Raw genomic sequence first — 27074 nt, 5'->3', positions numbered from 1 at the left:
GCTGCGATTCATGGGGTCGCAAAGAGTCGGACACGACTGAGCGACTGAACTGAACTGAACTGAACTGAATAATGTGATGTTGAGAATCTTTTCATGTGTCTATTGGCCATCTATATGTCTTCTTTGGAGAAATGCCCATTTAGGTATTCAATATTTTTTGACTGGGCTGTTTGTTTTCCTAATATTGAGCTGTATAAGCTGCTTATATTTTTCTATATATTAATCTTTTGTCAGTTGTTTCATTCGCAACTATTTTCTCCCATTCTGAGGGTTGTCTTTTAATCTGTTTATTGTTTTCTTTTCCATGCAAAAGCTTTTCAGTTTAATTAGGTCCCATTTATTTTTGTTTTTATTTCCATTATTATAGGAGGTAGATCATGGAGGATCTTGCTGTGATTTATGTCAAGGAGTATACTACCCATGTTTTCCTCTAAGAGCTTTGTAGTTTCTGACCTTACACTTAAGTCTTTAATCCATTTTGAGTTTATTTTTGTGTATGGTGTTAGCAAGTATTCTAGTTTCATTCGTTTGCATGTACCTGTCCAGTTTTCCCAGCACCACTTACTGAAGCAGCTGTCTTTTGTCCACTGTAGATTCCTGTCTTTTGTCAAAGATAAAGTGCCCATAGGTGTGTTAAGTTTTCTGCTAAGATTTTGAGTGGGATTGTACTGAGTTTAAGATCAATTAGGGGAGAATGAACAATATTGCGATGCCATGGATGTGCAACATTTCTCCATTTAGGTCTTTAATTTCTCTAAGCAATGTGTTATAGTTTCAGTGTGTAAGTCTTACACATCATTGTCAGGTTTATCCTTAGTATTTTATATCTTTTGACGCTACTGAAAAAGTTATTTTAAAAAATTTCAGTTTCCAATTATTCATTGCAAATATATAGAAATGGAATTTATATCTGTATATTAATCTTATATCCTGCAACACTGCTGAACTCACTTAATAGTTGCAATAATTTTTGTAATTCCACTGGATTTTATACATAGGTCTCTATGCCTTCTGTGACTAGAGATAGCTTACTCTTCCTTTCCAATCTGGATGTTTTTTTAAACTATATTTTGCTTGACTACACTGGCTAAAATTTCCAGGGAAATGTTGAATATAGTGGTGAGAGTTGGCGTTCTGGTCTTGTTCCTGGTCTTAGGTGCAAAGCATTCTTTCTTTCACAAATATCTTGGTAGCTGTAGGGCTTTTTGTTTCCTTGTTTGGTTTGTAAATACTCTACATTATATTGAGAAAGTATCCTCTATACCTAGTTTTCTGAGAGTGTTTTGTTTTTTTTTTAAGTCAGGAATGAATGTTGGATTCTGTCAAAGACTCTACATACCTACTGAGATGATCATATAGTTTTCTATGTTTTGGTTTGTCAATATGGTAAATCAAATTTATTTTGAATGTTAAATTAGTTTTGCATTCTTGGAATAAAGTCTACTTGGTCATGATGTATTATACTTTTTATATATTACTGAATTCAATATGCCAAAATTTTGTTTAGAGTTTTCACATTGATCTTCATGAAGACGATCTGCTCTGGGCTGTTTGGTTTTGTATCAGGGTAATGTTGGTCTTGTAGCATGAAATGCTAAGTATAGTTCTTCTTTGATTTTCTGGCAGAGTTTGTATAAAATTGCTATCATTTCTTCTATGTGTGGTAGAATTTATCAGGGAAGTATCTGTGCCTGCTGTTCTCTTCGTGTGAAGGCTTTTAACTCCAACTTAAATCACCTTAAGAGATACAGATACATCCAAATTATTTACTTTTTCTTGCATCAGCTCTGGTTGTTTGTATCTTTTATGGAATTTGTCAATTTCACATAAGTTGTTGGTTTAAACTTGTCCATAATATTCCCTTATAAAAGTTTTAGTGTCTATACAATCTGTACTGAGGCAATCTCATTCTTTATGTGTGAATTTATCTTCACTTTCCCTGATATCTGGCTGGAGGTTTACCAGTTTTATTGATCTCAATGAATTTACTCTTGAGTTCATTGAGTTCTCTACTGTTTTTATTCATTATTTCTATTCTGATCTTTATTGTTTCATTGCTTCAGCTTGCTTTGGGTTTAATTTGCTCTTCTTTTGCTAGTTTTTAAGGTGGAAACTGAGGTCACTGATTTGAGACCGTGTTTCTTTTCTAACAAGATTAGTGATGAAGTTTCCCCTAAGTACTGCTAGCTTCTTCACTTATTTTTTCATCCCTCACGCTCCTCTTCCAATTACACATATTTTAGGCTGACAACATTTCTTCCACAGCTCACTGACACATTTTAAATTTTTTTGATTCTACTTTTTCTGCTTCATTTTGTATAGCTTCTATCATGTCTCTATGCTTATTAATCTTTGTTTTTCCATAATATTCAATCTGCTCTTAATCCCATTGAGTTAATTTCTAATCTTATGTAGTTTTCATATTTGAAAGTTTGACTTAGGTCTTTAAAAATATTTCTACACCTTTACTTAAATTTTTGAACATACAGAATACAATTTATCCATCTCTGCTGTTTTTACAACTTTTAATAACTCTTAACGTCCTGTCTGATTATCCTAACTTCTATGTTAGATCTGAGTTGGTTTTGAATGAATAAAATTTCTCATTATGGGTCATGCTTTCCCACATCTTTGCATTTCTGCTCTTTTTTTTTTTTTGGCTACGCTGGCTCTTCATTGTGGTATGTGGGCTCTCGAGTTGTGGTGCATAAGCTTAGTTGCTCTGTGGCGTGTGGGACCTTAGTTTTCTGAACAGGGATCAAACCCACATCCAATGGCAACCCCTGCGTTGGAAGGCAAATTCTCAGCTGCTGGGACACTAGGGAAGTCCCCTCTGCTAACTTTTGATTGGATGATAGACAATGTGAATTTTAGTTTGGTGCTGAATGCATTTATATTCTAACAACTATAACTCAGCTTTGTTCTGGAATGTAGTTACATTTCTTGGAAATAATTTGATCCTTTTGGGTCTCACTTAACATGGTCTGTTGGAGCTTCCCTGGTGGCTCACATGGTAAAAAAAAAAAAAAAAATGCCTGCAGTGCATGAGAATTCCTGGTTCAGGAAGATCCTCTGGAGAAGAGAATGGCTACCCACTCCAGTATTCTTGCCTGGAGAATTCCACAAACAGCTATAGTCCATGGGGTCACAAAGATTCAGACACGACTGAGTGACTAAAATTTTCACTTTTTTCTCTGGTTTATTAGGTGTGACCAGGGCAGTTTTTACTCCACAGTTAATTATTTGCCATTACTGAGGCAAGATCCTTCTAGAAATCACATTCAGTACTTTTCCTGTTTGATCTGTTGGTACAGACACTGTTCATGGCTCTGTGTTGGCGGTGGGCACTCTTCCCTCTAATCTTAGTTGGCTCTTTCCCCAGCTGCATGTAACTTCCTCACACAAATGCTGAGTAGCAGAGGCAAACCCTTGGTTCATTGTTATCTTCTCCCTGTTCATCTCCTCTCTGTATTCCAATCTCCTTCACTTCCCTGACTCCCAGCTCTGACTCCCCATGATGCGGAGTTGGCCGGCCTCCATCTTGGATCCCTCTTCACACCACATCCTGGAAACTCTCAAGGTTGACAGATCAGCTGTCACAGGTAGTAGTACCTTGTACGTTTTCCATCTTTCAGGGATCACTGACCTTCATGTCTACAGTTTAGGCCCTTATTTCTTATACACTGCTCTTTCCCTTTTTCTCAAGCATGAGGGTAAACCCATTTCCTAACCCATCTTGGCTGGAAGCAGAAGTTTACCAATGCTGCTTTTAAATTATTGTTATGGAAAGTTGTATAAGCATCTAGGAATACAAAGAAGATTATAATGAATTTATTTGTGTCTATCACCCAGTTAAAAATTTTTTAAATTTTAATTGGAGGATAATTACTTTACAATATTGCAAGGGTTTTAGCCATACATCAACATGAATCAGCCATAGACATACCTGTATCCCCTTTCTCCCAAACTGCCCCCACCTCCCTCCCCAACCTGCTCCTCCAGGTCAGCACAGAGCACTGGCTTTGGGTTCCCTGCATCATACATCAAACTTCCACTGGCTATCTATTTTACATATGGTAACATATGTTTCAGTGCTTTTTTCCTCAAATCATCCTACTGTTTCCTTCTACTGAGTCCAAAAGTCTGTTCTTTATGTCTGTGTCTCCTTTGCCACCCTGCATGTAGGATTGTCAGTACCATCTTTCTAGATTCCATATATATGCACTAATATGCAATATTTGTCTTTCTCTTTCCGACTTACTTCGCTCTGTATAATAGGCTCCAGATTCATCCACCTCATTAGAACTGAGTCAAATGTGTTCCTTTTTATAGTGGAGTAATATTCCATTGTGTGTATGTACCACAACTTCTTTATCCATTCATTGGCCAGTGGACATCTAAGTTATTTCCATGTCCAGGCTATTGTAAACAGTGCTGCAATGAACACTGCATCACCCAGTTTTAATAAATAATCAACTGAGCTAATCTTGCTTCATTTCTAATCTCACCATTGCATTATTAACTACATCACATACTCCCTTAAGAAGTCCATCCACAAGCTGTGGGGGATGCCTCTTCAAAGCAATTCCATTTAGTCCATGTTAATGAATACATGGGGCTGGGAGCCCTGGAGTAATGTGTCTATCAGAAGAGGAAGGTAGAACACAAAAAGGTTGGGTAGCCCAGGTGGAGATATCCTCCAGAAAGACTGCAATGGATATGGCTGGCTTTCCAGAGAGGAAGCATTTAATTTTAAGCAGCCAGTGATGGTACCTGGGGTTACAATCTTCCTTAAGGGAAAGGAAATGACGAATGTACTTAACTGATTAGCATGCCAAAACAGAACTCACTACAGACGCCCTACTGGCTTGTTTATTTTCACATGTATTTAAATATAATCACCCATCTAAAGAGAAAATGTTTCCTCTCAAATGGGACCAGGCCAGAGGACGTGTCTTGGAAGTTTGATCCTGGACAGGATTTTTTGGTTATTTTATTTCAAATATGTCTAATCTAATGGCAGAGCTGCACCCCTCTGGGGACAGGACAGTAGTCAGAGGAAACTGGTTTCATTTCAGTATTTTTACACTCACAGGTAATCCTGGCTCTGGCCAGAGGCGATCAGGCCTTCTCTTCTAATTCCCTCTCAGATTCACAGTTACCAGACTGTTTTTTTGCTCCCCCTCAGGGATGTGGGTCTTGCTCACATTAACTCTCTAATCACACAAATTTGAAAAAAACTAGAGCAGTGAATTTTCCTGGTAAATTAGGTGATGTGTGTTTAAGATTGGGCTTCAGATCTAGCTTGATTGAAGAGAAGAGATGTTCTGGTGTGGTGAGTCCAGCCTTTTATTTCTTTTATTTCTCACTGTAATTGAAAAGAGTGACCATTCTGGAGCCTACTTCAGTTTCCTTGGTGTTTAGTAAGTTAGGGTGGTTCTTGGAGCCACAGTATCCTGGGCTAGCCACAGCAACTGGTGGGGCTCCAGGCAGAGGGCTTTTGGGCTCCTCCCACTTTGAAATACTCCACCTGCAGTCTTGTGGGTTCCCTGTGGGTAGATCCCATGACCATCTGTTAGGCTAAGGAGAGACTTCTACTAAACACATGCTCCCCTGAGTTGCTTCCATCTCCTCCCCCATTTCTTGGGTGTATATTTTTTGAGCATTACTGTGTTTATCCAAGTAAGCAGCTGCTGTCCCTAAATCGCAGGAATATTTTCAAAGGTCAAATGTACAGGTTAATGAAATTATCTGTCAATATGACTGGCAAGTGATTGGGAGAAGCCTCTCCATAGTAGCTGGACCACCATCTGTGAATTTCCCAACAAAATATACTTTAAACCCAAGGGACTCAGGATTAGAAAAGGGTATATTTTCTCATAAACAACTCCATAAACTTTGCTAATCAAATTACCAAGTCAACTGGTAAACATACATGCATCTTAAAATATGTGCATAGCTTCCCTATGTGTATATGTAATTTTCAGAATACGATTTAAATCACTTGTTACCGTTTTCCTTAATTTTGCAAATTCCAAAAAGATTATGAAAAATTAGACTAGGGACATGTGAAATGTTAATTTCAAGTTAATGTTTGTTCTAAATGTAATCTGGCTTCTTTATTCAAGGATACTTTCCCCATGGATAGCAATGTAAGTGAGGGATGGAAACACTGAATGAACATCTTGGTAAAGCTGCAAGGCCTGAAACTCACAGCTATTGTGAAAGTGTGAGTTGCTTTAAGCAGGGAATTGACACTTTAAAAACAACTCATGTGTTTGGCCTCCGACTTGAAAATTTTTTAAACCAACTTTTAATATATGTCCAGTGACCAGACAGTGTCTGGCACATGAATGTTAGCTATTAGTTCTATTTTTTGAATAGTTTTTGTGGTCTCTTGAAGTGGTATTTTATTTGAAATGCTAATTAGTTACATCATAAAATAGGTTACTCAAACATTCCTCCAGTGACTAGTCTACTGAGTAGACACAGCATACAAAATGCTACTACTCTCTACAAGGACAGAGGAATAAATGGTAGATGATCCAGTTTTGCAGGAAAAAATCTGGTACTTAGTGTCACAGTGGATTCACATGTGGTTCTGCTATGTCCTGACTGTGCAACTTCAAGCACTTTTCCTTACCTCAGTTTTCTTCCATATACAATGGGAAAGCTAAGACTTTGTTAATGTGTTGCACATATTAATGAGACATCACATTTAAAGCACCTAGTGCCTGACATAAAACAACGCACCAAAAAAAGTTAACCATTGCTGTTATGCTACTGCCCCTGTTTTAAGAACTCCTTTTCTTTTAAAATTTATATCTCTGTTTTAATTTAATCAGGAAAACTCCCTTTAGAATGATTCTATTATTACCTTAAAAAATTGAAATGTAACTTACAATGTTGTGTTAATTTCAAGTGTACAGCAAAGTGATTCAGTTATACACACACACACACACATATATGTATTATGTATAATTTTCTTTTTCAGATTCTTTTCCAGAGAACTTCTAATTTAATGAGGAAAAAAAGTATGTAATCAATTGTCAAAGAAGACACAACCAAATATTTGTTATAATAGAAGTCTATAAAGTTCTGAGAAATGGCAAGGAATAGCCAATTCATCCCAACTTCCTAGAAACTTCTTTCCCAGGAATCCACTCTCTCATACCTCAAATCTTTGCTCAAATTTCATTTTTTTAAAAGTTGGGCCTTCTCTGACAACACTAACTTAACATTGTACCCATACCTGCATCCCCTACTGCTCCCTTTAATACAGGTTTCTCAGTAGCACTAATGACTAAAATGCCATCTAACTCATTTATGCTGTTCATTGTCTGTCTCCATGTGCCTGAGGATTTCCATCTGGTTGTTGGTTCCTGGATCCGCAGCAGCCAGAAAACACTATCAAGGGGCCAGCATGTGCCTGGTGGTGGGGGAACACAGTGGGCAAAACCTGGAGTGGTCTCTCCTATCATGCAGCTTGTGGTCTAACTTGGAAGAGAAGTAGAATCAAGAATGAGATGAGTGTGTGGGGAGTAGTGCGCAGCATGAGACATGAGTTTAAACAAAAGCACAGATGTGGATGGTGTCTGGGGATAAGGATGGTGAAGGGATGCAGTGGGAGATAAGGTAGAAGGGATGGAGCAGGACCAGATGCTGAAGGGACTTCAGTGCCCTGTGGAGAAGTTTATTCTGCAGGCAGAAGGGACATCAGAGGAATCTGGTGAACAGTCATACGCCCTGACCTTTGTTTCAGAGGGGATCACTTGACCAACAAGCAAAGGGCAGACCTGAGGGAAGCTAGCAGCCAGGTAAGGACACACCCTTTGACCTGGAGGTTGATTGGTGTCAACTTCTTGTCCTTGGTCTCTGCCAGATTTCTATCAGCCTCTGCTGCTCTTTCCTTCTGTTGTACAGTGATTCCCATCTGAATGCAGAGTTCCAAGAAGAGCAAGGAGAGGTAAGAAAAGCCTTCCTAAGTGATCAATGCAAAGAAATAGAGGAAAACAATTGAATGGGAAAGACTAGAGAGCTCTCCAAGAAAATTAGAGATACCAAGGGAACATTCATGCAAAGATGGGCACAAAAAAAGACAGAAACAGTATGGACCTAACAGAAGCAGAAGATATTAAGAAGAGGTGGAGTGGGGTGCCATTGCCTTCTCCAAAGAATACACAGAAGAACTACACAAAAAAGATATTCATGACCCAGATAACCACGATGGTGTGATCACTCACCTAGAGCCAGACATCCTGGAGTGCGAGGTCAAGTGAGCCTTAGAAAGCATCACTATGAACAAAGCTAGTGGAGGTGATAGAAATCCAGCTGAGCTATTTCAAATCTTAAAAGATGACGCTGTGAATGTGCTGTGCTCAATACGCCAGCAAATCTGTAAAACTCAGCAGTGGACACAGGACTGGAAAAGGTCAGTTTTCATTCCAATCTCAAAGAAAGGCAATGCCAAGGAATGTTCAAACTACCGCACAATTGCACTCGTCTCACATACTAGCAAAGTAATGCTCAAAATTCTCCAAGCCAGGCTTCAACAGTACATGAACCAAGAACTTCCACATGTTCAAGCTGGATTTAGAAAAGGCAGAGGAACAATAGATCAAATTGCCAACATCCTCTGGATCACAGAAAAAGCAAGAGAATTCCAGAAAAATATCTACTTCTGCTTCATTGACTACACTAAAACCTTTGACTATGTGGATCACAACAAACTGTGGAAAATTCTTAAAGAGATGGGAATACCAGACCATCTTACCTGCTTCCTGTAAAAAATCCAGAGAAATATGTATGCAGGTCAAGAAGCAACAGTTTTAACTGGATATGGAACAACAGACTGGTTCCAAATTGGGAAAGGAGTATATCAAGGCTGTATATTGTCACCCTGCTTATTTAACTTATACACAGAGTACATTATGTGAAATGCTGAGCTGGATCAAGCACAAGCTGAAATCAAGATTGCCATGAGAAATATCAATAATCTCAGACATGCAGATGACACCACCCTTATGGCAGAAAGTGAAGAGGAACTGAAGGGCCTCTTAATAAAAGTGAAAGAGGAGAGTGAAAAAACTGACTTAGAACTCAACATTCAAAAAAACAAAGATCATGGCATCCGGTTCCATCACTTCATGGCAAATAGATGGGGAAAACATGGAGACAGTGACAGACTATATTTTGGGGCTTCAAAATCACTGCAGATGGTGACTGCAGCCATGTAATTAAAAGATGCTTGCTCCTTGGAAGAAAAGCTATGACCAACCCAGACAGCATATTAAAAAGCAGAGACATTACTTTGCTGATGAAGTTCCATATAGTCATAGCTATGGTCTTCCCAGTAGTCATGTATGGATGTGAGAGATGGACCATAAAGAAAGCTGAGCATGGAAGAATTGATGCTTTAGAACTGTGACGTTGGAGACACATTTGAGAGTCCCTTGAACGGCACAGAGATCCAACCAGTCCATCCTAAAGGAAATCAGCCCTGAATATTCATTGGAAGGACTGATGCTGAAGCTGAAGCTCCAATACTTTGGCCACCTGATGCGAAGAACTGACTCATTGGAAAAGATCCTGATGCCTAGAAAGATCAAAGGCAGGAGCAGAAGGGAACAACAGAGGATGAGATGGTCGGATGGCATCACTGACTCGATGGACATGAATTTGAGCAAGCCCCGGGAGTTGGTAACGGACCAGGAAGCATGGCGTGCTACAGTCCGTGGGGGTCTCAAAGAGTCGGACGCGACTGAGTGACTGAAGTGAACTGAACTGCTACTGTTTCCGTCATTCTGTGATTCCCACTCTTGTATGTTTTTAACTTTTCTTAAAAAATTGTATTTTATTTTTAATTGGAGGATAATTACAATATTGTGATGGTTTCTGTTACATCAACATGAATCAGCCACAAACATACACATGTCCCCTCCTCTTAAACCTCCCTCCTACCTCCCTCCCCATCCCACCCCTCTAGATTGTCACAGAACATCAGCTTTGGATTCCCTGCATCATACAGCAAATATCCGTGGCTATCTATTTTATATATGGTAATGTATATGTCTCAATGCTACTCTCTTGAGTCTTCCTACCCTCTCCCTCCCCCGTGGTGACCAAAAGTCTGTTCTTTACGTCTGTGTCTTCTTCGTTGCCCTGCAAATAAGATCATCAATACCATCTTTCTAGATTCCATATATATGCATTAATATACAATATTTGTCTTTTCTTTCTGACTTAACTTCACTCTGTATAACAGGCTCTTGGTTTACCCATCTCATTAGAACTGTGTTCAAACGTGTTCTTTTTTATATTTGAGTAATATTCCATGAACTTTTTATTTTGAAATTAATTAATTAATTAAAAACACACAAATAGTTGGTTTTCTTTCACTTACTCTTTTTTAAAAATTGAAGTATAGTTGATTTACAATGTTGTTTGAGTTTCAGGTGTACAGCAAAGTGATTGAGCTATACATACATACATAATGTGTATCTATATATACATTCTTTTTCAAATTCTTTCCCCTTATAGGTTATTATAAAATACTGAGTACAGTTCCCTCTGCGATACAGTAGGTCCTTGTTGGTTATCTATTTTATATTAATGCATAGTAGTATGTATCTGTTAATACAAAACTTCTAAATGATCCTTCTCTGACTTTCCCCTTTGGTAATCATAAGTTTGTTTTCTGTCTGTGGGTCTGTTTCTGTTTTCTAAATAAGTTAATTTGTAGCACTTTTTTAAGATTCCACATAAAAGTGGTATCATATGATATTTGTCTTTCTCTGTCTGGCTATTTCACTCAGTATGATAATCTCTAGGTCCATTTATGTTGTTGCAAATGACATTATTTCATTTTTTTTACATGAAAATTTGACTAATATTCTATTGTATATATACACCATGCCTTCTTTATTCATTCATCTGTTGATGGACATTTAAGTCGTTTCCATGTGCTGTGTGTACTTAGTCACTCAGTCTTGTCCAACTCTTTGCAACCCCATGGACTGTAGCCAACCAGGTTCCTCGGCGCATGGGGATTCTCTAAGCAAGAATACTGGAGTGGGTTGCCATGCCCTCCTCTAGGGGATCTTCCAACCCAGGGATTGAACCAGGTCTCTTGCATTGCAGGCAGATTCTTTACCGTCTGAGCCATCAGGGAAGCCCAGGAATACTTGAGTGGGTAGCCTTTTCCCTCTCCAGGGGATCTTCCCAATCCAAGAAATCAAACCAGGGTCTCCTGTATTACAGGCGGATTCTTTACCAGCTGAGCTATCAGGGAAGCCCAAGTTGCTTAAAGTCGTTTCCATAAAAACATACAAATAGTTTAAAAAGTACTACAGAGAAGGCCCATGTACCTTTCACCCAGCTTCTGCCATCACTGAAAATTTTTTACCGTTAGGTCTGAGACCTCACAATGAAAATAGTTTGTCCTTTGAAACACTGACTTTTAGAAAGTAATTGACCCAAATAACTGACAACTTAAAGAACCTGCTATGTACAGGGAACCTTGGGCTTCCCACTTGTAAAAACAGAAGATAGTTTGCAGGGTATATGATGGAAGGATACCACATGTGTCTCTCCTACTGAAATCAGCTATTTGCCTGGACACCATGCCTGGAGCAGCTAGTGAGCATCCAAAGAAGTAAATGTAAGCAGGCAGACTGAGGAAGAAAACCATAGAACATGTGGTAATATCGCTTTTTACTTCTAGTCTCTCTGATGTGAACTCATGTAGCCCAGAACCCAGAAGTGGGCATTAGCTCCAAGGGAAGACCTCTACTCTGACTCAAAAAATAAGAAGGGGTATCCAATGTTTAGAGAGTGTAGAAACCTCTTATTTATCTTTTTTTTTAACAATTTTTTTTTCATTTCTCTTGTGCCCTAGACCTCAAGCAATCCTGTGGAGCAATGAGAGATGGCAAGAAATCAGAATAGGAAGGCAGGGAACCTTCTTCTCCAATCAGAAGAGCTGTGGATTCCAGTGGGTGTGGTGGGCCCCACTGCTATTGCTCTCCCTCTGGCTTCTGCTCAGCTCTGAGATGGGTACAGCCAAATCAAATGTGGAAGAGTGTGGGGGCAAACAGAGCTTTAGGGTGCTAGCTGTAGGGCCGGAGAGCAGAGTCCCAGGGACCCAGAACTATCAAGGCAATTATGATATGGCAGGGGCTTAGGAAAGCAAACCCTTAAAGTTGTTTATGAATTCTTGAGCTGCATGTATATGGATCTGACCCTAAGTAGATTCCAGGGACCTGGAGCAGCAAAATATGGGGCAAACAATTGCCTAAGTCCTAGATTTGCCACTAGGTGTACACCAGACAGATCCAATAGCACTTCTCAAAGACTCAACATTGAAACCACAATCTACAGAAGTCTCGGGGAACTGAGGACTTGTGATTTGAACCCTACGGGGTTAATTACCTCCTAAAACAAAATCTGCTATAAGATTCAAACAATATCTGTTATAAGGTTAAAAAAACAACCTAAGTCTTAAAACATAATATTCAAAATGTCTAGGATACAATCCAAATTTACTCACCATAACAAAAAACCAAGGAAATATCAACAGCAATGCTGGGATGCCACAGATATTGGAATTATTCCACCAAGACTTTAAAGTAGTTATTATATTTTCCAACAAATAAGACAGAACAAACACTCTTGAAAAATACAGAAAGCCTCAGCAAAGAAACAGAAGGCATAAAGAGGAATCAAGTGGAAATGTTAGAAATGAAAAAATTCAACAACTAAAATAAAAAATCATTGGATGGGCTCAGTAACAGAATGGAGATGGCAGAGGATTCAGTAATTTTATAAGGAGATCAACAGAAGTGAATAATTGACAGAGAAAATATCAGAAAAGAAAATGATTAGAACTGTAGGGATATGTAGGACAGTAACAAAAGGTTTAACCTTTATATCATCGAAGTCCCATTAGGAGATGAGAAAAATGTACAGTAGAAAATCTTTGAAGAAATAATAGCTGAAAGGCTCGTTTACTATTAGAAGGCAATCAATGCAATACATTATATTAGCAGTTTAAAGAAGAGAAAGAACTCAATCATATCAACTGATGTAGAAGAGGCATTTGGAAAAAAAAACAACTGTTCATTATAAAACTCTCAGCAAACTAGGAACAGAAAGGTATTTTCTTCACCTGACAAAGAACATCAACCAAACCCACTCTGCATAATGGTGAAAGATGGAAAGCTTTCCCCCTAAGATCAAGAACAAGGCAAGGAGGTTCCCTTTCACCACTCTTATTCCACATTTTACTGGAGGTTTTAGCTAGTGCAATAAATAGGAATAAGTGAAGAATAAGTCAAGAAAAATAAATAAAAGGCATACATTGGAAAGGAAACAACATAAGTGCAGAAATAGAAACTTTTAAGGAACAGACATACTCACACACTTGAACAAATAACTGAGTGTAGTATAATTGTAGGATATAAGAACAGCATGCAAAAATCAATTATATTTTTACATACTAGCAATGAACAATTAGAAAATGAACTTAAACCATATATAGAAGTTCAATCCCTCCCCAAAGATGTATCTTACAAAATATGTATAGGATCTAATATGCTAAAAACTATAAACTGTTAATGAAATAACTCAAACAAGCCCTAAATAAATGGAAAATATGGCTACAACGTCTTCATGGATTCAAAGACATAACATAGTTGGCAATGATTTATAGAGTTACCATAATTCCAATAAAAATTTCAGCAGGAAATTTTATGGATAGAGATAACCTAATCCTCAAGTTTATAGGGAAAGGCAAAAATACAGGCTACTTGAAACACTTTTGAAAAAGAACAAAGCTGAAAGAATCGTGCTGATTTTAAGATTTGCCACAAAGCTAATCAAGACAGTATAGCATTGGCAAAAGAATGGACATACTGATCAATAAAACTGAATTGACATCAATAGTTTCCTATAGACACACATAGTTTGTTTGTGACAACTATGTAAATGCAATTCAACAGAGGAAGGATAATCTTCAAAAAATGGTTTGAACTGGTCATCTATATGCATAAAAATGAAGCTTGCTCTAAATCTCACGTGTTACACAAAAATCAGCCCCAAATGAGTCAGACATCACAACTTTTGAGTTCACACAGGAGAAAATCTTCATGACCTGGTTATGCAAAGGTTCTTAGATGTGTCACCCAAAGCATAATCCATAAAAGAAAAAAATGATAAATTGGATTCCAGCAAAATTAAAAACTTCTGCTCTGCCAAGAGCACTGCTAAGAGAGTGAAAAGTCAAGCACAGACTGGGAGAAAATATTTACAAATCACGTATCTGACAAAGGATTTATACTCAGAATATATAATGAACTTTCAAAACTCAAGTGTAAAAAAACAGCAACCTAATTTTTCTGAGAAATTGGAAAAAAGCTTGAACAGACATTTCACCAGGGAGAATACACCAATGGAAAATAATGAAAACAATTGAGCATCATTAGTCACTGGGGAAATGAAAAATAAAATGATGAGGAAATGACATTCTAAACCTACAATGGCTAAATTTTTTTTAAAAAGCCAATTGTGGTGAGGGTGTGGAGTAGCTAGAACTCCCACATGTTTCTGATAGAAATACTAAATGGTACTGCACTCTGGAAAACAGTTTGGCAATTTCTTTTAGATGTATACTTACCATTTGAAATAGCAATCCCTCTGCTGTGTTTACCCTAGAAAAATTAAAACTGTGTTCACAAAACCCCTGTCCTCAAATGTATCATGCTATGCTATGCTATGCTATGCTATGCTAAGTCACTTCAGTCGTGTCCGACTCTGTGTGACCCCATAGATGGCAGCCCACCAGGCTCCACCGTCCCTGGGATTCTCCAGGTAAGAACACTGGAGTGGGTTGCCATGTCCTTCTCCAATGCATGAAAGTGAAAAGTGAAAGTGAAGTCACTCAGTCGTGTCCGACTCTTAGCGACCCCATGGACTGCAGCCTACCAGGCTCCTCTGTCCATGGGATTTTCCAGGCAAGAGTACTGGAGTGGGGTGCCATTGCCTTCTCCGCAAATGTATCATAGTTCTAGTTATAACTGCAAAAAACTGGAGACAACTGAATGCCTCCCACAGTTGAGTGGCTAAACAGTCCATGGTCCACCTCTACAATGGGTGTATCACTCAGCAAAACAAAGGAACAAACTATAGACAAGCACATCAGCTCAGATGAATCTCAAAATAATTATGCTGAGTGAAAATAAGCCCATTTGAAAAGGTTAGGTTCTTTGTGACTCCATGTATATGACGTTCTCGAAAGAGACAATACCAAAGTGATAAAAGAAATGGAATGGGCATTGCCAGTGGCCAGGGCTGGGGAAGGCATGGGTGTAAGAGAGCAGGAGGAGTTCTTGGGGCTGATAAGATGGTTCTGTGCTCTGAGAGAGGTAGTAATGACACAAATATACACACGTGTTCAAATTCTTAGAACTCTACACAAAAAGTTATTTTCTTGCATTTTCCCTTAAAAAATAAAATTAAAGAAAAAAAAGCTGAAAGCTCTTGCTTTCAGTTGAAGACTAACCACATATCAATGGCAAAGTCAGTACTACCTGCAAAGAGGGCAGCAGCAGACAAGGCCTTCACCTGCTACTGTTTGAGCATCTCTAAATGCTGGTCATGCCACCCACCAAGCATTTACATCGCAACTTCTAATGTTCACGATCACCCTAGAAGGTGGGTTAGGTTCAATGTATAGACAAAAACTAAGGCTTAAGGGAAATAAAATAATCTTCCCTACATCTTTTAGCCAGTAAATTGTCAAGTCTGGACTTATCCCAGTCCTTGTTGCCAATCTCATTGTAAACCTACTTCCCTACATGACTGCTCACTAAAACTAAGAAAAGCAGTGAAAAGCTATCAGGGAAACATTAGAATAGCACTTTGATTCACATACATCACATATATTCTCTAAGCATATTTCATTCTAAACTCCAAGAATGTTTGAAATTCTGGGAGGTTCAGGGAAATTTACAAATGACTCCCATTTTATCAGAATCCTCCAATAGGGAAGTCTTAATTTTCAATAGGATAGAGTATTACCTCCAACCATGCAAATGTACAGTGAGTCATATTTTTCCTTAAGGGAATGAAGGAATCATTGTGACTTACACTATTTGACCAAGTATTTGCTAATTTTGCAAGGAGGAATTTATATATTTGGAGCAAAGAGTAATTGTTTATAACTCCTCTTTCACACACATGACTCTCCTGAGAAGCTGTAATCAGTTCTTCCCACTTCTTTCTACTCCACCACAAAAAAAAAAAAAAAGAAAAGAAAAGAAACTGTAAAAATATGCAAAATAAGTCAATTTTAGAGACTGAAACTAAATATTACTTTTATTTCGTTATAGCTGAATAACTATCTCAAAACATTCTAAATATAGACTAAGCACATTTTTCATGAAGTGAATGATACCCACTCTAAAAGCCTGAGGATGAATTTGCCTTCTTGCTTGTGAATTATTTTCAACTATTTTGTTGGCTATTAGGTGTTTTTTTCACCAAAAACCTTGGCCTGAAATATTTTTGTCTCAGCTAAGACACAGATAAACAGCTCAGGTCTTCAATAAAGTGTTTCTTTTTAATGGTTTCTAATTTCTGCTTTACTGAATCTATTTTCTTTAAAAAAACAGCCTGATAGACTGTTATTGATAGACTTTGACTCAATATCTACAAGCTTTAATGCAAAGCAAAACCAAGTGAATGCCTTCTGTTCTTTTCCTATAGAGAGTTGGGTGATCTATTCAATTCCCTAAAGAAAGTCAAGAGTAACAAACCACATCACACCTCATCCACACCCTCTTTGACTTTTTAAGGAGTCCAAGTACCACCCTTGTCAGTAAGAGAAAACTTATCTTTTGTCACTGCGTTGGGGGCAGTTATGGCCAAGAGGGTGGTTTGGGGGACCTGGAGGAGGCCTACCTTCCAGCAGGTCTCTGGCCAGACCAGGTTCTGCCCCCGTGGACCGAACAAAGTCTGACAGGACTGCGTCCATATCAAGAGTCATAGGATCGTGTAGGAGGGCTGCCCAACACTCAGCCGAGGTGGGGTTTGGAAGCAGGCTAGAAACCATCCATCTGCAGGAGAGAACAGAGAGGCAAACGTGATGGAAAGAAGAAACCAGTTCCACTTGGTGTGACACATATCTGAGCCAGTGTGGGACAATGCCTGATTATTTGTGTGCAACAGTAAATAATAAAGGTCAGACTCAAATGTCATTCCCTTTGTAGGTGCCATAGGAGAGAGAGGGCATTCCCAATTCAGTCTTCCTACCCTGAGTGCGTGTTTAGCTGCTCAGTCATGTCCAATTCTTTGACACCCCATGGACTGTGGCCCACCAGGCTCCTCTGTCCATGGGGTTTTCCAGGCAAGAATACTCAATTGGGTTGCCATTTCCTACTCCAGGGGAATCCTCTCAACTCAGGGGTCAAACCCACATCTCCTGCATTGACAGGCAGATTCTTTATCTCTGAGCCATTGGGAAAGCCCACTTCCCATCTTAGATTATGTCAATTCCAGTGACAACCAATTGAAAAGAAGATAGACTTGGTTGTTCTAAAATAATTAAACACTTAATGAATCTTAGAGAGATTCATTTAGAGCTGCTAACACTTCCACGAATGTAATTGTGTTGCTGCTATATCCTACCTACATCTTAAACAGTGACCCATCCCCATGCCTACCTCAGTCCTTACTTGGCTCTTAGGAAATATTCCACACCAATCCAGAGTCAACAGAAATACTATGCTTGCTAAAGAGGATAAATCATTTGCCATTTTCCCAAGAGTTGTCATACTCACAAGAACAATCAATAAAATTCATAAAGCTCTCAGATTTCCTAGCAGAATAATCCCAGTTAGAGGAATAAAATGTCACCCTGTAGCTTGATCACAGGCTAACTGCACCAGGCAGTTGCTAGGGAGAAACAAACAGTACCTGGCATGTGAGGGTGACTCCCACCAGTAAACTGGTGACGCGGTCATGCCTGATAAAAAAAAAATGCACCTCTGTCTCCAACAAGAAGGGGTTGGCGAATTACAGTCCACTACTTTGTGAATAATGTTTTATTGGAACCAGCCCTGTCCACTCCCTGTTGTACAATCTGTGGTCATTTTTGCATGTGGCTGAGTCAAGCAGTTAAAATAGAACCTGTAAGATCCACGGAACCAAGCATGTTTACTATCTGGACCTTCACAGAAAGTTTGCTAAGTATAAATAATGGAAAATATTATCTTGGTGAGCATCTAATTAATTTTGCAAGTAATGGGGGTGAGTTTAAATCCCATGCCACTGATGAGAATCCCCCATTTCTTTTTCACTTGGATGGGCTCTGCTCGAGCGCTAGGTCTGTGCCGACTGCTGCTGCTTTAGAGCCAGAACTGCAGGCCTAATCCCAACCCCAGCTCAGCCCCTCTGATAAGAGGTGACATGCTGTGTTACCTCTCTGAGTCCACCTGAGCATCTGTAAGACTTGGGGAAGTAAGCTCATAGAAGGTGCCAGGCCCTGAAGATGGAGGATTAAGACAGTGGCGTCTGTGATGTCAGACACTCACTGTCCCTACACCAGCTTGCACATGGCTCTGACTGGGGTGTGATTTTTGGGTTGGTATGGCTTGACAATAAGAAAATGATTTGACCTAATGTATATGGTTCCAATTAGGAGATTGCTGTCTTCCTTCTCTCCATGTACCAGGGCCTCGGCCAGGAGAGCCACTTCTTTGGTCACTTCCACCTGGAGGACAAAGCAGAAGATAAGAGCATGTTACTCTCCTGACAGTCAGACAGAGGCTGAGGCTTTGCTTCGTGTCATAGGAGGTGCACCTGGGGCTCGGCCGACTGTCTGAATCAAGTCTGTTTTCTCCTTGAGCACCTGCCTACCAGGCGGCCATCACCTCCCAAACATGGGGGCTTTTGCAAGGCAGGTAGTATCTCAAATTTCCTCTTTGTAACCAGTACTTATATTTCAGAGAGTATCCTTTTCCCATCACAGACCTGTTTTCAACCTTAATAGTAAGTACTCCATCAATACATTGAATCTTGCATATTTTTAATTATTATAACACATATATAACATGAAATCCCATTTTAACTATTTAAGAGTGCATTTCAGTGACATTAAATATATTCTACATTATTATGCACCCATCATCACCACCATCATCTCCGGAACTTTTTCATGTTCTCCAGTGGAAACTCTGCCCCATTAAACGTGAACTCCCTTTCCGTCCCCCCAGCCCCTGGAAACCATCGCTCTACGTTGTTTCTAAGTTTGACAGTTCCAGGATCCTCTTCACAAGTCACGTAACATTTGTCCCCTGTTGACTGGTTTATTTTGCTCAGCATGGGGTCTTCCAAGGTGCATGTGTGTTGTTGCAAGTGTTGGGATTTCTTTTCATTTTAAGGCTCATCTTAGTTGAGGATGCTGTCACAAAATGCCATAGATTGGATGGCTCAAACAAGGGACATGGATTTCTCATAGTTCTGGAGGCTGGCAAGTCTGAGATCAAGGTGCTGGCAGATCTGGCATCTGGTGAGAGCCCATATTCTGGCTGCAGATGCCACCTTCTCCCTGGGTCCTCCTGTGGCAAGGACACAAATAGCAACATGGGGGCTCCATCCTCACAATCTCATCTAAACCCAGTTACCTCCCGCTGGTTCCACCTCCTAATACCATCACGTTGGGGGGTTAGGGCTTTGGGACATGAATTTGGGGAGGATATACCATGCGGCCACAACAAGGCTGAATAACATTCCACTGTATGGACAGACCACACCTTGTGGAGCCATCATCTGTAGCTGCACACTAGGTTGGTTCCACCTTTGGGCCGCTGTGTATGACTCAGCTTACACCATTTCTACACTTACACCAGGCCCTGTGCTGAGACCGAGACTGGCTCCCACCAGTGCTGTGATGAAGACTCACGCCACACCTCCTCCTCTGTGCCCTGTCCTCTGCACAGACAGAAATTAAAGGGTGGGCCTCAAAAGAACTTTTCACCACATTCAAGTATAAACATTGGTGCAGCAAGAGGTTAATGTGCATGTCCCCTTGAAGACTTCCTTCTTTTATTAAAAAACTATCATTATTTATTTTTGGCTGTGCTGGGTCTTTGCTATTGGCTGTGGGCTTTCTCTAGTTGCGGCGAGTGGGGGCTACTCTCTAGTCGTGGTGCACAGGTTTCTCCTGGTGGTGTCTTCTTTTGTTGCAGAGCATGGTCTCTAGGGCAAGTAGGCTTTAGTAGTTGCAGCATGGCCTTAGAATCTTCCTGGGCCAAGGACTGAACCCATGTCCCCTGCATTGGCAGGCAGATTCTTAACCACTGGACCACCAAGGAAATCCAAGACTTATTTCTTAAATCTAATGCCCCCACCACACAGAGGCCCCACATTCAAGCACTGTGATGACACAGGAGGAGCCAGGCCAATGGGGACATGGGCTCCCAGCCATCTTGGCCATCCTCACCCCTGCCCCCTCATGCCAGTCCTCCAGAGAGCACTGCTGGGTCCCACGACCCACCCTTCATGGCCAAGGCACCCCTGGCCTGTCCTAACCCTGTGAGGACCAGGGAGGCCATGTCCAGGCTCTGCATCTTGCCCCTGGACAGAACTTCTCTGAGGGTCTTGCCTACTGTCCTGGGGACAGGGGCATGTCAAGCTCTTTCAACTGTGGCTTTGTCTTGGGAGAGGCAGTGTGCAGTCCAGGGATGGGGCTTGGGCCTGGAATCAGCCTCTCTCAGTGCCAAAATAGCTCCATCACCACTCCTGTGAGGCCTCAGGTATACTGTTTCAGTTTCCTCATTGGTGGATCAGAATCATAACAGTACCTCTTAACTGGTCTAAAGTCTGAAGGAGTTAGTGCATGAAACACACTGGCCCACAGGGCATGCTCAGTAAGTGCGAGCTATTATCCAACCTGTGATGATGAGGACCACCCTCGCCTGCCCAAGTCTCCACTGAGGAGCAGAACTGCTGCCTCTGGAAGTACTGAAGAGCTAGCTTGGATGGCAGAAGGGGTGTGTGCTGCCCTCAGCCAGTCCTGCTGGACATACCAGAAAGCTTGCTAACTGATTACATGTAGGCGTGCACCCAGACAGGTAGGTGCCTGCTCCCGAGAGCAACAGAGGCACCAAGTGCCCCCCCTCCCACCCCCTATCACTCTCAGACACAGGCGGGGTGACCAACACCCTCTTTCCTGGCTGTACCTTAGTCCCTGAGTCCAGAAAGGCCTGAAAATGCACAGTAGGACCCTGGGGAGAACCCGGGAGGGGATTCAAGGTGACCATCCAAGCCCATCCCTGGGCTCTGTCCTCTCCCTGCAAAATATAGGGCTTTGGCCAGAATATTCTGTTTCTGGCCAATCACTGCCCATGTTCCAAGGACCAGGCCCCTGGCTAGGCATTTTCCTAAACCATGTTGGGGGACATGCTCTTTATCCTTGATAGGTATTTTAAAAAAATAATTGGTACGCTAATTTAAAAAATGTTATACATTTTAACATATGATTTATTTATTTTTAATGAAGTATATATTTGATTTACAATATTGTATTAGTTTCAGGTATACAGCAAAGTGATTCAGATATATATACATATATTCTTTTTCAGAATTTTTTTCCTTTATAGGTTATTACAAGATATTGAGTACAGTTCCCTGTGCTACACAGTAGATCCTTGTTATCTATTGAGTAGGTATTTGCATGATTCCTCTCTGTGTGTGAGGTGATGGAGGTTTGAGAAGGGAGAGCTAGGCAGCGCTGTTGAGATGTACCCTGGTCTTTCCCTTGGGATGAGAGCTGTCTCCTGCCCTTGACCTTCTCCTCCATAGGCAGACAGACTGGACCGACAGCTCTCCTGCTAGGAGCCTCTCAAGGGTCACTTGGAAGCCCAGAGCACAGAGGTGCTTCCCCTGCCCTTCTCTCTGGGTCCCTGCAGCCTGGCCTAGCCCCTCACACCCCTGGCTCCCTCCTTCCCTCCCTCCCAGGCCCCTGACTCCGACAGTCACAGTCCCGAGAGGGTGTTCTGCATGCCCACAGGCGCTCTGGACTGCCTGCCACATATGGGGTGTCTCCTGTGTGGCTCCCCTCAGTGTCCTGCTGACCCCCGATCAACCCTAGCCGTGCTCGGCCCCAGCAGTGCTGCCTGAACCCCTGCAACAGCGTAAACTCTGTCACACTACATACACAGGAACCCCAACCAGAGAAGACAGAAGCAACTGCACAGAAGAGGGCCTCTTGACACACCGATTTCTCAGGCTCTCCCTTGCACATGCACACACACACAGCACTGTGGGTGTCACATGTGGAGGCTGGGGGCCTGGCTCATTCCATGCTTTGGGAAATATGGCTAAAACTGCACTCTCCTCCCATTTTATTACATATTAGGCTTTCGTTTCTAATTAAATCAGCAAGTTGATGTCAAGTTTAAATGATAAGTTCCTAAGGTTTATACAACCAATTAAAACAAAGGATGGCCCAGCTTCCTAGAAAGCACTCCAAGCATTTGTCCCTTTGCTTGGGTAAGTTAGTTTCATTACATACGAGAATGTGGGCCAGTTTTGGATTTCACCCTGAGAACGCCCAAGGTTTCGAACCAACAAATGCACAACACCAAGAGTGAACCTCAATGGACATTATGGACTTTGGGTGATAAGGATGTGCCAGTGTCAGTTCATCGATTGTAACACACGTATTGCCTTGGTGTGGGATGCTGACAGAGGTGGAGGCCATGTGTGTGGGGACAGGAGTTACATGGTAACAGTCCACACCTTCTGCTCAGCTTTGCTGTATACTTAAAACTGCTCTGAAAATTATCTATTAAAGGGTTTTATTTTTCATATTGAAAGCACTGATGCAGTTGGACTTGATCTTGGCGTATCAAGTGAGGAATGGATTCAATTTTAGCATTTTACCTGTCTATCCAACTGTTTCAACACAACTTAAGAGCAAAACCCATCAGTGGGGAAGCCCTTCTAATCTCAGATGCTTTCATTGCTATATGGTATGTTTGCATATGCAATTGGGTCTATTTCTGTATTTTTCTGTTTAAATTATGCCTTGGCTATTGTTTAGTCACTATGTCATGTCCAACTCTTTTGTGATCCCAAGGACTATAGCCCAACAGGCACCTCTGTTCATGGGATTTCCCAGGCAAGTTACTGGAGTGGGTTGCCATTACATTCTCCGGGGATCTTCTCAACTCAGGGATAGAACCCGTATCTCCTGCATAGGTAGGTGGGTTCTTTACCACTGAGCCACCAGGGAACCCCATATTTATGCCTAGATATCCAAAAAAGGTATCTTTTCTCCCAATATGTGTGTTAACTGGTTATCATATTTCTAAACAAAACTATTGACTTCTGGTTGTTAAATTTATATCCTGCTCTTTTACTAAATTCTTACTTAGTGTTTATAGAAATTTATCCGTTGGTTATTTATTCCCCCTTATTTTTCATTTTGCTAGATATACAATCACATCTTATGCAAACAGAGATTATCTTGCTCTGAATTTTCAGGTTTTAACCCTCTTTCTTCTCTTGCTCTCTTTCTCTTGCTCTAACTTCTCTTTCTTCTCTTGTTCAGTCAGTTCTCTGACTGAACTAATTCAATATACTATTAACTATTCATAGAGGATGGGCATTTTTGCTTTTCTCCTAACTTTAGTAGAATTGCCACACTGAGTAAGATGCTGGCTACTGACTTTTGGGCTATACGCATATTCGTACATACGTTTAGCAAGTACCCATATACCTTATTGAGTAGCTTTATTATGGATGGATGTTGATTTTCACATAATTTTTTTTCTTAATATCTATTAATATAATGAATTCTATCAATTAACTTCTAATATTAAGCTTTATTCATACTTCTAGAATAAATAAACCTTTAATCATTTGTTGGTATTTCATTTCCTATGTACGTTTTTCTTCAGTTCACTAGTTTTTATTTAAAACTCCTATTTTCATATTAATGTATTAACTTGATATATGGCTTTTATTTTTATGTGCAATCTTTTGTGTAAATTTGACAGTTTTATGGTTAACATCCTATACACAGAGCAAAACCATAGGCTTATCTTCTTTCTCAATTCTCTTGCTATGGCCTAAGTAGTACTGGACTCACCTGGCATTTAAATGTTAGGTAGATATTCCCTGTGAATCAATCTATTCCTGATGCTTCTTCTGAAGGAAACCCTTTACAACTTTCCCTATTTATTTTTTCCTGTGGAAATTACTGTTTAGACTTTCTGTAGGATTCAATTGTGTTAGACTGTATTTTACTACAGATTTAACCATTTCATCTTGGCTTTCCAATTTATTTGAAAGGAGCTGGACAATGAAAAACATTCTTCCCATGGGTGTAAATTCTCTCTATAGCTAAACGAGGAAAATAACTACGATTTGTCAAGGGCCCAGGATGACACGGGGTATACTGAGGACTTTATAGGTGGGTTAACTCTCATTCAGACAACAACTCCACAAGGCAAGTGGCTCTGTTCCATCTTACTGAAGATCAGAGAGCTCAGTAGCAGAGTTATGACTCCCACAAAGACCCACTTAGACCTAAGGTCACTGTTCACCAACCCTTTATAATGGTATGGGGCCTTCAGACATTCCAAGGTCCAAATGTCCAGCACCTTTAAAACACAGCACGTGCATCAGTGTATGATCAGAAGTAAACTATTTCCTTAGTAGACACTCAGTCATACATTTTAATGATTTTTCTCCTAGGATGGAAAGATGGAAAAAAGTCTCTCCTAAAACTTATATTTTTGCTAATAGTACTAAGTGTAGGATCTACTGAGGTTTTCTATTGTGTACATGGAAATGACACATTAATAGGTTAAGTCTCTAAAAATCTTCAACAGTTCTTAGTATGGGAACAGATGTATAGGTATCATCACACTAAGGCTCATGAACCCCAAAGAGTTACAGACTGTTCTTTCCATGCTGCTTCCTACCTTGGACTCACATTAAGAGAAGACGATTAGAGAATCCACAAGGAACAATAATCACTCATTTTGAAGATAATACTTAAACATGGAAGTAAAGTTTTAAGGCCACAAGACATGGCATTATTTATTCTCACTTTTAGAGGACAGTAATGTCCGTGGAACTGTGGAGGGTGCCCACATCAGGAATGATCACCTTCTAAGGGCGCTTGGATGTCAGAACATTATTTGCATCCTTGAAAATCTCCAGCAGAGCTTCCCTGCACAATTCAAGCCTTCAGCATTGGAATGCTTGCAAGATTCCCTTGCTTTAAAGGATTTATGCTTTTACTCTCCAGGCTCACAAATCTAGCTGTTACACAGGCATAAAATGTATGTCTGAACCAGACCAATGTGCCATCAACAAGGGTTTAAAAAGATCTAAACAACTCATTAATCAGATTTATACTTCCCCTGTTGATTTTAATCATTTTATCCAGGTCTTCTGGGAAAAGGTATATCTGCTAACAAGTTAAAAGAGTCTTAAAAAAAAAAGCCTAAAGGGTCAGGCTCCTTCCATGGTCTCACTGACATGAAAGGAACACTTAAAGTATGTGTGTGGGTCCTGGGCTGCCACTGCTGACCTACGTGCCTCCTCGTCTCTCTCTGTGAGGGTTGTCCCGAAGGTCAGGGTTCCTATTTTTTTGCACTAACCTCACCACAAGTTGGAATATACCAGATGTTAAATAAATCTGCTGAGTGAACAAATAAAATAAAAATACTAAATCCAAGTTCCTACTCCATCTGATGGGTGTACATGAAAATAACCATTATTCAACTTAGACTGGTATAAATGCTATAATATGATTTATAAAAAAAATTAGGATACTAGAAAGAGTCAGTTCCTTCTACCTGGCAGAATGAAAAGGCCAAATGTAGGATGAGTTTTTGAGGATTTAGGAAGGCTGAATAGAAGACATTCCAAGCTGGATGGACACTATGAGCACAGGCCAAAAGGCAAAAACACATCTGTATGTCTCTGGGTCCAGAGATACCAGAAGCAGGAGAGCTATAGGCGTGGTGACTACAGGTGAAGGTCAGGGTCAGACCTGTGGGCTGTCAAGGTGAGAAGCTAGATTCTAACATGAGGCCAGTAGGAAACCACTGGGAGTTTCTGAGTAGAGAATGGACATGTACTGTGCTAGGCAAACAAAGACACAAAGATTTGGTAACAGTGAAAAATAGATCAAGAGTGTAGAAAGAAATAGGAAAGTACTCATTCATTTTCTTAGATGTTGCCTACTCCATACCTACTCACCTACCACTGGTAAAGTCTTGGTTTATCAGGTTGCAGTGGAGAACCTTTGACTTTTAGAGACTGACAATATTCCTAGTACTGGGTAATGAATCCAAATGGTTCAGAGTTGGTCATTGAAATCTCCCCTCCTTGAACTCAGATTCACCAATCCGGATGCAGCTGCACTGAATGATTCAGGTCTATGTGATAGAGACAGGAGTCAACCGTGTTGAGTTTATGGGAAAGCCGTTGCTTCCCTGATAGAAGCGGTCAGGCTTAACTGACATAGTCCTTTCCCACTGGCTTTCTTCCTTCTTTCTGCCTTAGGCAAGGAAATACCATCTCCAAGTATATCTGCCATCTTCGGTCTTTGAGAAAGCCAGAGGATGACCCAACATGCAGGTTGGTGGAGTAACACGTCCAATCCTGATGGTAACACTGAACTTTGCCCAGGCCCTAGACTTCACCCCTCTGGACTTCCCATCATTCTTCTCTAATAAATACCTACCAGTTCTAGCCAAGTAAGTCAAATGCTTTGTGATTTATAGCTGACCTTAGATTCCTAGTTGCTACATAAAGGGAGAATAATTCAGATGTCAAAATTAGAAAAGAAAGAACAGAAAAGAGAAAAGGTCATGGGCTAATGACTGTGTCTATCACAATAAACTGTGGAAAATTCTGAAAGAGATGGGAATACCAGACCACCTGACCTGCCTCTTGAGAAATCTGTATGCAGGTCAGGAAGCAACAGTTAGAACTGGACATGGAACAACAGACTGGTTCCAAATAGGAAAAGGAGTACGTTAAGGCTGTATATT

General features: G+C 40.4%; 1 protein-coding gene across 1 annotated transcript in view; it reads right to left on the bottom strand.

Moving 5' to 3' along the window:
• OTUD7A (OTU deubiquitinase 7A) overlaps positions 1-27074 on the bottom strand; it is a 193775-nt gene that overhangs the window by 140760 nt on the left and 25941 nt on the right. Inside the window, exons 2-3 of the mRNA XM_010843400.1 lie at positions 18672-18766; positions 16957-17111 (exon numbers count right to left, since the gene is read on the bottom strand). Coding sequence (XP_010841702.1) covers positions 16957-17107 — 151 coding nt within the window. The 5' untranslated portion in view covers positions 17108-17111; positions 18672-18766. The remainder of the gene's footprint in view (positions 1-16956; positions 17112-18671; positions 18767-27074) is intronic.

Source organism: Bison bison, unplaced genomic scaffold (genome assembly GCF_000754665.1).
Source record: "Bison bison bison isolate TAMUID 2011002044 unplaced genomic scaffold, Bison_UMD1.0 scf7180017864181, whole genome shotgun sequence".
Classification (NCBI taxonomy): domain Eukaryota; kingdom Metazoa; phylum Chordata; class Mammalia; order Artiodactyla; family Bovidae; genus Bison; species Bison bison.
Note: the sequence above shows the minus strand (reverse complement) of the source record. Positions and strands in the feature narration are given on the sequence as shown.